Raw genomic sequence first — 11,447 nt, forward strand, 5'->3', positions numbered from 1 at the left:
AGCCAACACTTGGCCTGCCCTGGCTTCTCAGTTATTATTTGTATGTCCGTAACACCTGGGCACCCCGGTCATGGACCAGGCCCCTGTTGTGCTAGGTGCTGTACAAACACACCCCCACCCACACACTAATGTCTCAAGTCACAGAGGATTTGCAATGACACAGACAATGTACATGAACAGAAGCAGCCTAGCTCCAGCCTGGGAGAGCTGCTATCACCAGAGGGCCTTGTCACGCAAGGACTTTGACCCTGTCGAGGCTAAGTGATGAGGCGCTGCTTGGGCCACAGGGACCTAGTCCAACACCTTGGCCTTGTCTATGCTAGTCAGCACCAGCATTTACAACCTAGAAGTTTTCCCGGCAGCATGGCCTAGTGGCTAGAGTGCTGAACGGGGGATCAGGAGACCTGGGTTCCATTCCCAGCTCGGCCACGTCTTTGCTGGGTAACCTTGGGCAAGTTGCTTCACGGCTCAGGGCCTCAGTTTCCCTAGCTCTAAAAATGGGGAAAATGATGTGGACTTCCGTAGCGCGCTGAGATCTGCTGAAAAGCACAGGATAAAGAGCTCGCTGTTATGCTAGATAATATCACAATTAAACAGTCTAATTGTAAGCAGCTAGAGGATAAGGACTAGCCAACACAGATTTGTCAAGAATAAATCATGCCAAACTAACCTAACTTCCTTCTTTGAAAGGTTACTGGCTTAGTGAACAATGAGGAAGCAGTAGACCAGATAGGTTAATTTTAGTAAGGCTTTGACACAGTCATGCATGACAGTTTCCTAAGCAAACTAGAGAGCTGTGGTCTAGAGAAAATTCCTATAAGGTGGGTGCAAAACTGGTTAAAAGCCTGTACTGAAAGCGTAGTTATCAACAGTTTGCTGTCAGCCTGGGAGGAAGTAACTACTTGGGTCCTGCAGAGGTCTGGCCTGGGACCAGTACCAATGACTTTGATAATGGAGAGTATGCTTATAAAACTGGCAGATGATATTAAGAGGGGAGGGGTTGCAAGCACTTTGGAGGACAGGGTTAGAATTCAAAAGGACCTTGCTATATTAGAGAATTGATCTGAAATCAACGAGATGAAATTCAATAAAGACAAGTGCAAAGTACTTCACGTGGGAAGGAAAAAATAAGCAGACGCACAGCTAAAAATACGAAATAATTGGCTGGGCAGGAGCAGTGCTGAGGAGGCGCTGGGGGTTTATAGTGGCTCACAAATGGAATGGGTCAATAACGTGCTACAGCTGTGGAAAGGGCGAATATCACTCTGGGGCTGTATTAACAGGAGGGTCGTATGTAAGACACGGGTGCTAATCGTTCTGCACCGCTGTGGCCTCGGTTGGCGTAGTGGGGCTAATTTTGGGCGCTACACTTTAAGAAAGAGGTGGCCAGACTAGACCGAGTCCAGGGAAAAGCAACAAAAATGATCAACTATTTAGAAAGCCTGAGCTATCCGGAAAGGCTCAAAACACTGGGCAGGTTTAGTCTCGAGAAAGAAGACTGAGGGGGGAACCTGACAACAGGTTTCAACTATGTTAAGGGCTGTCAGAAAGAGGCTTGCAATCCCTTGTTCTCCATGGCCACTGACAAGAAGTGATGGGCTTAATCTGCAGCAAGGGAGATTTAGGTTAGCAATGAGGAAAACCTAACTCTCAGGATAGTTAAGTGCTGGAATAAGCTCCCAAGGGAGGCTGTGGAGTCTCCATCATTGGAGGTTTTTAAGAACGGGGGTTAGACAAACGCCTGGCAGAGATGGTCTAAGCTAGACGTGCGTGGTCTTCTCTCAGAGCACGGGGCTGGACTAGATCAGCGTTTCTCAACAAATGGTGCATGGACCAGTGACGGTCCCTGAGATCTCCCTGACATAGTTTAGGAAGGCAGCAAGCCAGGCCCTGGTATCAAAAAGGTTGAGAAACGCTGGACTAGTTGACCTTTTGAGGTTCCTTCCAGCCCCCCATTTCCATTATTCTGTAGTAGTAACAGTGCAGCTGGAAAAGAGAGCACCTGTTGCATCCATGCACAACGGTCCCAAGCATCTTATGAGAATTGGGGTGTCGTGAGGCCCAGGACGAGCTCTTCAAAACCAGCTAGAACCATTTCTCTACAGTATGGACAGGACGCTAGCAGCCTCCAAACAGCCCATCTTGCAACGCAGTGCCCTGTGTTTAGAGATGACCAAATGCCCGTGCTCTCAGACACGGCCTTGGTGCTAACGCTCAAGGGGACAGATTCAAGTTGCTTGGACTTTTGGAGCTTTCTAGGACTAGCCAGAGGCCCCCTATCTACGACAGAGGAGAAGCTGTGTTAGCCAAATCAGTGTTAAGGTCCAGGAAGGCGTTCTCGCCATGTCAACGCAATCCTCCCAGCACAGAGCCGGCTGCTTTCTCACAGCCGTGCCGAGGGCTGGACGAGCAGAAGGGAGACAGAATTTGGCCCGTGTTGCATTGAGTGAAGTTGGAGGCTGGGCGGACGGACGCTGCCATTTGCCTGGAGACGTGGCTTCCGTGTGTGTGGATGACTATGGCCCAAACTCTCCCGCACAAGGGTGAGTGACCCGCCGGCTGTTTGGGTCATGGATGCACTGGCCGGGCTAGTCAGCGCGTGGCCGGGGTTGCGTGTGGGGGAGGGAATGGAGCAGCCACGGAACAAGTGCCACCACCACCCCCGGGAAGCTGGCGTATTTCAGGAAGCTCAGGCAGTACCACAGGACGATGTTCTCCGGCTGCCCCACGGCGCTCAGGCAATGAAGGGCGGCGACGGCCAGGCCGGCGCAGGCGGCTCGCTGCTTCCAGCCGGGCCTCTCCTGCCTCAGCTGGGCGTAGAGGGAGGAGTGGGTGGCCAGCCCCAGGCCCAGGGCTGAGGCCGCGTCTCGGCACAGCGAAGAGAAGGGCCTTGTGTCTAGACGGATCCACTCCGGGTTCGAGCACCACTTGGTAGCGAGGCGAATGGACCTAGAACAATGGAGGAATGGCAGCGCTTGGCGGCCCTTTGCGTAGGGCCCTGGAAATAACTCGCGGCCAGGCCAGCCGCCCTGCCTGCCTCGCCAGCAGGCCCCGGTCATCCCTGGGAGGGGAGCCCTCCGCAGAACAGCCTGTGTGTGGCGAGGAAGGGGGTCCCTATTGAACCCTGGCCCGGGGGCACTGCTAGGGAGGGGCCCCCTTCAAGCCGCTGCCCCTTCCCCTCTGAGGCCATAAAAGATCCTGCCATAGGGTAACTGGCCCCTTTAAGAAGGAGCCGGTCCCGGGCTCCTATGACGGATTAGCTGCCACCCAAATGGGCTTAAAAGGGGGCAGCTGGGGGCCTAGAGGGGAGGAGACCTGGAAAGTCAGAGCTGCCTGGGAAGAGCAAGGAAAGGGGCAAGGGAGAGGAGACAGAGGCTGCAGGCTTTTCCGGGGAACAGAGAGAAATGGCTCTGAGACCAGCGGAGGAGGGGGGGGCCCACCAGCTGAGCCGCGGAGCCCGTGCTGAGGAGCTGAAAGGGGCTAGGACCAGGAGCCCAGCAGTGTGGCTAGCTGAGTGACTGTCCTGAACTGCAGAGCCCATGCCAGGAGGCTCAGAAGGGCTGGGTTGTTGGCCCGCGACTGTGGACTCTGCTGTGTACCACCCCGGGAGGACAGATTCCTGTGCACAAAGCCCTGGCGGAAGGAAGATGCCCCGGGAAGGTAAGTTGCCAGTAACCCGCCAGGGTTCTCTGCACGGGACCAGGCCGCGGCGGGCCCTGGCTTGCTGGTTGAAGGTGGCCTGGGTATCTCGGCTCCGTGAGCCAGGCCCTGCTCCAGGCAGAAACTCACCAGTCGACGTCCGCGCCGAGGGCGACCATGCCCCAGTACAGCCCAGTGGCGCTCAGGAGCAGGGCCAGCGCGGCGGCGACGTAGAAACTCAGCTTCCTTTCTGCTGGGACGCAGGCCGCCAGCTTCCAGCCCAGCCCGGCTCCTAGGCAGCAAAGAGGGGCAGGGCATCTCTGCAGGCAGCAGTCGGATGCGTCGGCTGCTGCCCGGCAGTGAGGGAGGAGGGGGCTGGCCACGGGTCCCCGCCAGTGGGGGGGAAAGAGGTGCTTGGATGACACCAGCTGAGGGGTTGGCGATGGGTCAGTTCCCATTGCCCAGGTCAGCTGGGGCTCCAGGGGTCAGCTCGCCTGGGGCGGGAGAAGCGTGACCCACGGCCTGCCAGGTGCCCGCCTGGGGAGTTCCCGGGGAAACGGCCGGGGCGGCGCTCGTCGGAGACGGGCGGGTTCGCGGACTCCCCGGGCTCGGCAGAGCCAAGCGGGCGATCGCAGTGACCTACCTGGGCCTGGCAGGGCAGGTGGACACGCCGTGCCGAGACGGGCTCTAGCCAGATCCCTTGAGGGACAGTGTGTGAGGCCACAGCTCCCGCTTGGGCTGCCTCACCTTCCCTGGGTCCGCAGGGGCGCCGTCCGCAACGTGGCTCCGACCAGGCCCACGGCCAGGCTTCAGGCTCACTTGGCGGCTAACTGATTGGCCAGACCAGTGCGACCGGGGCCAAATCCCACGGAAAGAGAGCATAGACGCCGGGCGGGGACCTAGGCCAGACCGCGCTGGTGCCGAGTGGCTCGGCTAGCACAGCCCCCCAGCCCAGAGGGGGCCAGTGTCTGAACACAGTCCTCTGGGTGCCCACAGCCTCCTCCCTCTGCCCGCAAGGCTCCAAGAACACCAGGCCCTCCGGCCTCCCCCAGATCTACTAACCCGCCGTGATGCCCCCCAGCACCTGGTGGGGGAAGTGCGCCAGGATGAAGATGCGCGAAAGCCCCACAGTCAGCAGGAGGAGAAAGTAGATCATAAAGGGGGTTAGCCTCACCAGCCGGCTGTTAGAGGGGGAAGAAAGGAAGGGGCGTTACACAGCTGGATGGGGAAAGGAGCAGACCACAAGCCCTTCTGCCCGGCATAGCACGAGGACAGCGCTGTCGCCCCCGCCTAACCAATCCGGCCACCCCGCCCGACTGATTCGTCCAGGTACGTATCCCAGCACGGCATGGTTTGGTCCCCGTCACCAGCGAGCCTGAGCCCCTTTGCCCGGCAACGGACATTTGCCCTGTGACAGCCGTTGTGATCAGGGAACGTGTCACGCTGCTCTGCGCTGGCGGGAGTGACTGCGGGAGGTACAGGGCGCGGGAGAACCGGGCCCAAGACGCGGGGCAGAAATGCTCGTATGTGAGGCCAAAAAAGATAATCCAAAGGGAGCAGGAAACTGCTGATCCCCAACAAAACAGGGTGAATTTTTTGGGGTTTTTTTGCAGTGATTTTTCTTGGGTTTGCAGGGATTCTCCCCAGCCCCCAGAGGATTGTTTCCTTTTTTGCAATAGTCACTTACAGCAGGACGGGGGCACGTGGCCAAAGGACAAAGTGCTACATTTCCTGGAAACTGTCCCATTGAGATGGGACTCTTTTCCCCTCCTCTCCATTTTTGCCATGGGCTTCCCAGTCACTCACTAAAGCCGTCTTGGGCTTAATTCAGCAAAGCACGAAGGCCTCAACTTTAAAGGTATCTCAGTTTGCTGTGCTCCGAGTGCGACACCAACTGAGCCTGTCTCATTTTTAAAAGGGAGCTAGGCACTTAGGAGTCTGAATCCCAGACTTAAGCTCCTAAATCACTTAGGCATTGCAACACTGAGTGCCTAAATACCTTTACAAATCTGGGCCTTAAGCCCTTGCTTAAGTCCATCCCTGCTCAGCAAAGACCTTATGCACATGTTTATCGGTGAACGCATGTTTAAGTCTACACTTAGCAGTTTGGCACGTGTGTAAATGCTTTGCTGTTGAATTGGGGCTTAGTTTGAATAATGCAGAGGTGTTTTAAGCTGTGCTAGCTAACATGGTTAGCTCTCCCACCAGGAAACCAGTCACTAGCCAGCCCATGCAGATACACATAACATTTACACGACGGTCTCCGGATGTTCCGGATGTCCCTAGCATCTGTCACATCTCCATCGGAGAGTCTTTCTAGGTGTCCAATGCCTCGCATCTCTCACCCCAGCAATCACATTTGTAGACCCCTGTGGGGCCGATGCTTTGCTGGCCGGCACAGCACAAGCGGGGAATGAAAAGCCACCGGATTTGAATGGTTACGTTTCCCATCCGCTTTGCACTTATGGAAACGGGGACACAATGTTGGGGGCAACAGAGACTGATCCTTATCTGGGATCTCGGGGCACTACTGTGACACTAATTATAAACAGGGTAATCGTTACACCCCTTTGAATAGGACATACAGCTGGCTAGATCTATGCCGCCCGGCTCCACTGTGTTACAGTGACAGCATCCATGCAAATCCCACCCGGCCAGCAACGGGGTATCAGGGAACCACCTGTCCTCGGGCCCTTGTGGTACCTACCTATTGGAGTGCCGGGTTGCCAGTGCCGTGAAAGCAGTCACTATTGGCCACAAGGCTGCCCCTGTGATCATACAGTGGCCGGAGGGGCTACCTGCATGAAGGGAACACAGGGGGGTAAATATTTTTCCTTCTGTCTTTGGGAGAGAATAGTTAGGGTCTGGAGGTAGCATGGCCTAGTGGATAGGGCACTGGACTAAGAATCAGGAGACCTCGATTCTATTCTCTGCTCTGCCACTAGCCTGCAGAGGGACCATGGGGCAAGTCTGTGCCTCAGTTTCCCCACCTGTGAAGCAAGGAAAATGACACTGCCCTCCTTTGTAAGGTGCTTTTGAGATCCACTGATGCTGAAATGCACTAGATAAGAGCTGAGTGTTGGCAGGCTGCTGGGGGAAGGAAGGGTTGCTGACCAGTTTGGCAAGGATGATTGTTACCAAAAGTAACACAGCCAGCCTGGCCCCCAGCAAGACCCATCAGCCTGTGCTGAAACCACCACTGCTGGCGACTCCTGGCCAGCCCCTCGGCTGGTATAAAATGGAGTAGCTCACCAACAGAGAGGCTGGCCCTCACTGTCTGATTCTCTGCTCACTTCGCACCCGTGTAAACGGGGAGTAGCTTCAGGGAAGTGGCTATACTTACCCTGGCATGAGAGGGGAACTGAGCCCGGAGAAGGGTGGCAGTAACAAGGGGATTACGGGAGTATAAGATCCTGTGTTCAAGCTGCCTTGTTTCTATGTCTTAGATCTGGGATTGCTGGGGCCCGTGGCCTTAATGGCCTCGGGTCTCCCGCTCTGCTGGCAATCGAGACCCGCAGCAAAGGGTATCCAAGACACAGAGGCAGGGAGAGGAAAGAGCAGCTTCCTCAGAGATGTCTGCCCTCGTGGGATGGCACCCAGCCACTGGGGAGGGAGACTGGGGCTTCAGGGAGCAGAGATGGGAGAACGGGGATCCCAGGAAAAGGAGGTGGAGTATGGCCTTTGCGAGCAAGGAAGAAGCCAGGCTGGAAAGGCCAAGCCAGATTCCCCTTCATCCCGCTGTCTGCTGTCTGACAGACCTGCCTGAGGATTTCCTGGCCTAGAAGCAGTCAGTGATACTTATTACTTGCCAACGTCGGTGGCACAGATTTCACTTCCCACCGCTCACTAAATGTGTTCTGCTGGGAATCGCAGGCTGATTAATGACCTTACAGCTGAGCTCTCTCTCCCCTGCCATGACTCCAGCTGACTGGTTACGTAAGGCGAGGGCACTGTTTGCGCTGTCCCATCCCAAAAGCCTGGACAAAGTGGGCTGACCAACACCACGCTGAGCGCCGTCAGGCCAGCGGCGCAGACAGGCCACGTTTTATAAATGCCTGGGGCCCGGCAATCTCTACTTCCTTCCAAATCAATGGAAAGATTTCCACTGATGACCTCGGGAGTCAGATCAGGCCCAGAGAGCCCATTCCCACTTTGTCCTCGGAAATCCAGGTGGATGTGGTGCTGGCTTTGTGTACCTAGCCACCTGAGAGACCAGAAAGGAAGGCGCTTGTGGACTGTCCCACTAGAAATCCCCACTGCTCTCCTTTTAGGGCCGCCTGGTACACAACAATCAACAACCTCGTATGTTGACTCTTCATCTGTGGATCGCAAGGCACTTTACAAAAGGAGAGCGGGAATCATTGTGCCCATTTTACAGATGGGGAACCTGACGCCCCAGGAAGTTAAGTGGAGAGGCCTTGTGTAATGAGGTGACTTGGCTTCCAGTGAAGGTACTGTGGTGTCAATCAGCTGTCCGGGCCAAATTCCAAAGCTGAGCGTTGCCTTCTGCTTCCCTAAATTCCTTCTGCAGTTTCAGTTCAGTACTACATGCTTCACTTCCCATCCTAAACCCTTATGCAGCGATGCTATGCACTGCTCATCAGCTGCCACACTCTCCCTCAGAGTGGGCTGCACATCAGTGGTAGGTAATGTGATTTCTGTGTGTGCATGTGGAGGGTACTTTGCAATCCTTTCGGAGGGAAGTGCTATGGGGATACAGGACACCGCTATTAAGGTCAATGGCATTTTCTGGAGATACACAAGCTGAAGCTTTCGCCATCTTAATAACCAACCTGGTCCTGTTTCACAGGAGACAGGGAACTGGCGAAGCAGGACCTTTTCGCTGGAGAGCCCAGATTCATAGACCCACCAGAATGGCCGTTCACCAAACAAGAACCTGGGGGCAGAAAGAGGAGACAGAGCAGTGAAAACTAAAAAAACAAAACGCCCAAGGTTCCCAGAAACCACCTCCTCTCTGGAGCCAACAGCCCCATGAGAAGCAGTTGAGGGCAAAGCCTGATCTGTGACATAGGGTGCATCAGGGCTGACATGTGACCACGTCGGCCAGGTCCTTTTCCCACTCCAGATGGCTGGGGAAGTGGCTCAGCTGATTCTGGTTCCTGGTTTTGGTAAGTCTGCCCAGTCAGCAGGCCCGTGACCACCGAGCAGGGATCCCACTGCCCAGAATTTGAGCCAGCTTGCTCCGAGGAACACCAGAGCAACTCCACTGATGGCAGCAGTGCTACGCTGGCCTTGCACCAGTGTAACAGATCAGGATCTGGCCCAGCCTGTCTGCGATGGCTATTTGCTGGGTTATTAAGAGGGCGCCTGAAGGTTATGAAAGAAGAAGAGTGGGAAGAAAAGGGGAGGAGCAGAGGAAAAGGCAAAGAGAGAGAGAGTAGAAAAGAGGAAAGTGGGTACGTAGAAGTAAGGCTGTCCGCGGAGAGAGGCGAGGTAGGTGATCTTTACGGGCTGTGGACCTGGCCCAGAACCCACTGACGTCAAAGGAAAGAGTCTCATTGACTTTTGTGGAAATAGGCCTGGACCCTTTGGGTCTGACTCAAAGCTCAGTAGAGTCAATAGACAGCCTCCTCTTGACCCCAGTTGGCTTTGAGCCCGGTACTCAGAGCACATATAGAGCAGGAAGGAGCATGCACTGCTTCAGACTCCCTCGGCGGTGCGAAGCGGCATTGAAATCCTGAGCTTCAGGGTCCCGCCATTCTTTTCTCCTGGGCTAGCACACACACTAGTCCAGGACTATGAAAGTGGGGGTGAGACGGCGGCAGCAGGGCCCTGCCATCACAGCTCTGGGCAGCCCCATCTTTATCCTCACTCAGCGTGCACTCGCTCAGCGCCACATCAAAACAATGACTTTTCTAGCTGCCCTGGCTGCACTTTCCACCTGGGAGCGGGGGATCTTTCCACCTCTGCCATTGTCGCTAGTAATAACGATCCCATCGCTGGAATTTAGCTGATGCTTCCCTCCCGAGGCAGAATAGCCTCCGGCTCCATATCCCACCACTGGGGTTATGGGCGTGGGACCTTTTAAGTGTCAATACAACATATGAGTGTAGGAACTGTTATAAAGGATTAGACGGGTGGGTCCATCCAGCTCAGATTCCTCCCCTCTGAGGGTGGTCAATCCTAGATGCTTCAGGGGAAGAAACCAGGCCATGAGGAGCAGACTTGTTTTTTAAGTGGAAGCACATGGTGGGGAGGGGGGTGGAGTGGTTTTGTCTCACTCTGCTTCCTTATTGCAGAAGTGACTCATCATGGGCCTTGCTGAGTTTTCCTAGACCAGCAGTAAAACAGCTCACTGTGAAGATGGGTTTCATTAGTAATACCAGCCTGAACACTTGGGTTTCTTGGTCCATTAAGTCTAGCACTTGAAGCTGAGTTTCTCAAAGCAATGCAGGGGAGTCAGCCCCCAGATCTGCTTACAGGTCTACCGCAAAACGTCTCTCCAGAGGCCTTTTCTCACCATTTAGCCACTATATTGAGCCATTCGGAGATTAAACCGATCCACAGCACGGCCACCCCAACCTTCCGCTCCAGAAAATAAGCCAGAGGGAAAAAGACGATGAAGACGCATTTGGGGTCAGCCAGGAAGGACACCCACAGCCAGAACCCCTCCAGCCAGGGCGGCCCGCTCTGCAGCACCTCTGCAAACAGAACTCCGCTGCTGTAGAGCCCCTCCATGGCGGCCAGGCTGAAAGTAGAGGGGCGAGCGTGAGGACGGCCTGGACCCGCTGGCCGGCAGGGATGCCTGGCGGGCAGGGCGTGCGCAGCACCGTGCACCAGTCCGACCCGCTGGCCCTGCACGTCACAGAGCGTTTGTATCGCACTGTAAGCCGGGGTGGGGCAATGCGCCTGGACGGAGGGCTGTGCCCGTGACAAAGCGAACACCCCCCAGCCCACCTGCGAGGCAGGGGAGCCCAGCACCCCCTGGGTGCTTCTGCACCAGCCTGCCGCGCTTCTCCCGCCCCCTCCTCGGATGCCCGCCCCGCTGCACAGGGAGCCACGGAGGAGGAGGGGACTGGCCCCAGGCAGGGCATCGCTGAGCGGGGATTTGCACCCAGCTCCCCCCAGCCCCGTGCCCTAACCACTAGGCCAGCCTGCCCCCTGTCCCTAGAGCCCAGCCCAGGCCCCATCCCCCCCACTGAGTCCCTCCCTGCGCCCCATCGCCCCGTTACCAGCAGCTCCCGGATGCTGATGACGCTCCCTTTAACCCCTCCCTCCCCTGCCCTCTGACTGCGCCTCTCCCCCCCCATCCGCCTACATTTCCCAGAGGCCTCCGCGGCCCAGGCGCTCTATGGGGGGGGGGGGGAGGAACACGCCGGGCCGCCACGCGCTCCTTTCTGCACCAGCCTCGCCCTCGCCCGCCCGGCTCACCTGTTGCTTGCTGCACCCTCCCACTCCTCTCCTGGTATGCGCCCGAGGTCCAGTCCCACGCTGCAGCCTCCCCCCCCCCCGCCTGCAATTCAGCTCCTGGACCCAAAGCTAATGCCTGGCCTGCCCCCCCCCATACACTCACCCCAGCCTGTATGCTCAGATTCTACCCCCTTCCCTCCAGATGCATCCCCCAAACTTGCACCGACCCCACCTACCTTTCCCCCCATGCTCCAGTCCTACCTGCATCCCCAAATCTCACCCTTCTCCATCCTGTTACCCTTCCTGCACCCCAACCCTATCCCTATAACCCTCCTGTGCCCTACTTCCCTCCTCCCCTTCACACATGCCTCCCCTGCATTTGTAATCTCATTCTCTGTGCCCCCTCATCCCTATACATCCCGCTGTTACTTCCATGC

At 56.4% G+C, this 11,447-nt stretch overlaps 1 protein-coding gene across 1 annotated transcript; it reads right to left on the reverse strand.

Annotated features, from left to right (window-relative positions):
• Positions 1-2,449: 2,449 nt before the first annotated feature.
• On the reverse strand, positions 2,450-10,715 carry G6PC3 (glucose-6-phosphatase catalytic subunit 3). Its single transcript, XM_067541070.1, has 6 exons — positions 10,121-10,715; positions 8,433-8,536; positions 6,347-6,437; positions 4,702-4,820; positions 3,790-3,931; positions 2,450-2,949 (listed from the first exon to the last, which is right to left on the reverse strand). Exons 1-6 carry the CDS (start codon positions 10,336-10,338, stop codon positions 2,589-2,591), a joined length of 1,035 nt encoding a protein of 344 aa, XP_067397171.1. The 5' UTR covers positions 10,339-10,715; the 3' UTR covers positions 2,450-2,588.
• Positions 10,716-11,447: the final 732 nt, after the last annotated feature.

This window comes from Emydura macquarii, unplaced genomic scaffold (genome assembly GCF_026122565.2).
Source record: "Emydura macquarii macquarii isolate MOO-44397 ecotype Brisbane River unplaced genomic scaffold, CSIRO-AGI_Emac_v2 contig_629, whole genome shotgun sequence".
Taxonomy (NCBI): Eukaryota; Metazoa; Chordata; order Testudines; family Chelidae; genus Emydura; species Emydura macquarii.

What these genes read in the sequence shown, in the direction of transcription:
- G6PC3 (XM_067541070.1), bottom strand. Translation starts at nt 10,338, where the DNA reads ATGGAGGGGCTCTACAGCAGCGGAGTTCTGTTTGCAGAGGTGCTGCAG. An exon ending in CTCAATATAGTGGCTAAATG is followed by an intron (nt 8,537 to 10,120) that starts GTGAGAAAAGGC and finishes TTCTGCCCCCAG; the next exon opens with GTTCTTGTTTGGTGAACGGC. An exon ending in CTCGGCGCGGACGTCGACTG is followed by an intron (nt 2,950 to 3,789) that starts GTGAGTTTCTGC and finishes CCATTGTTCTAG; the next exon opens with GTCCATTCGCCTCGCTACCA.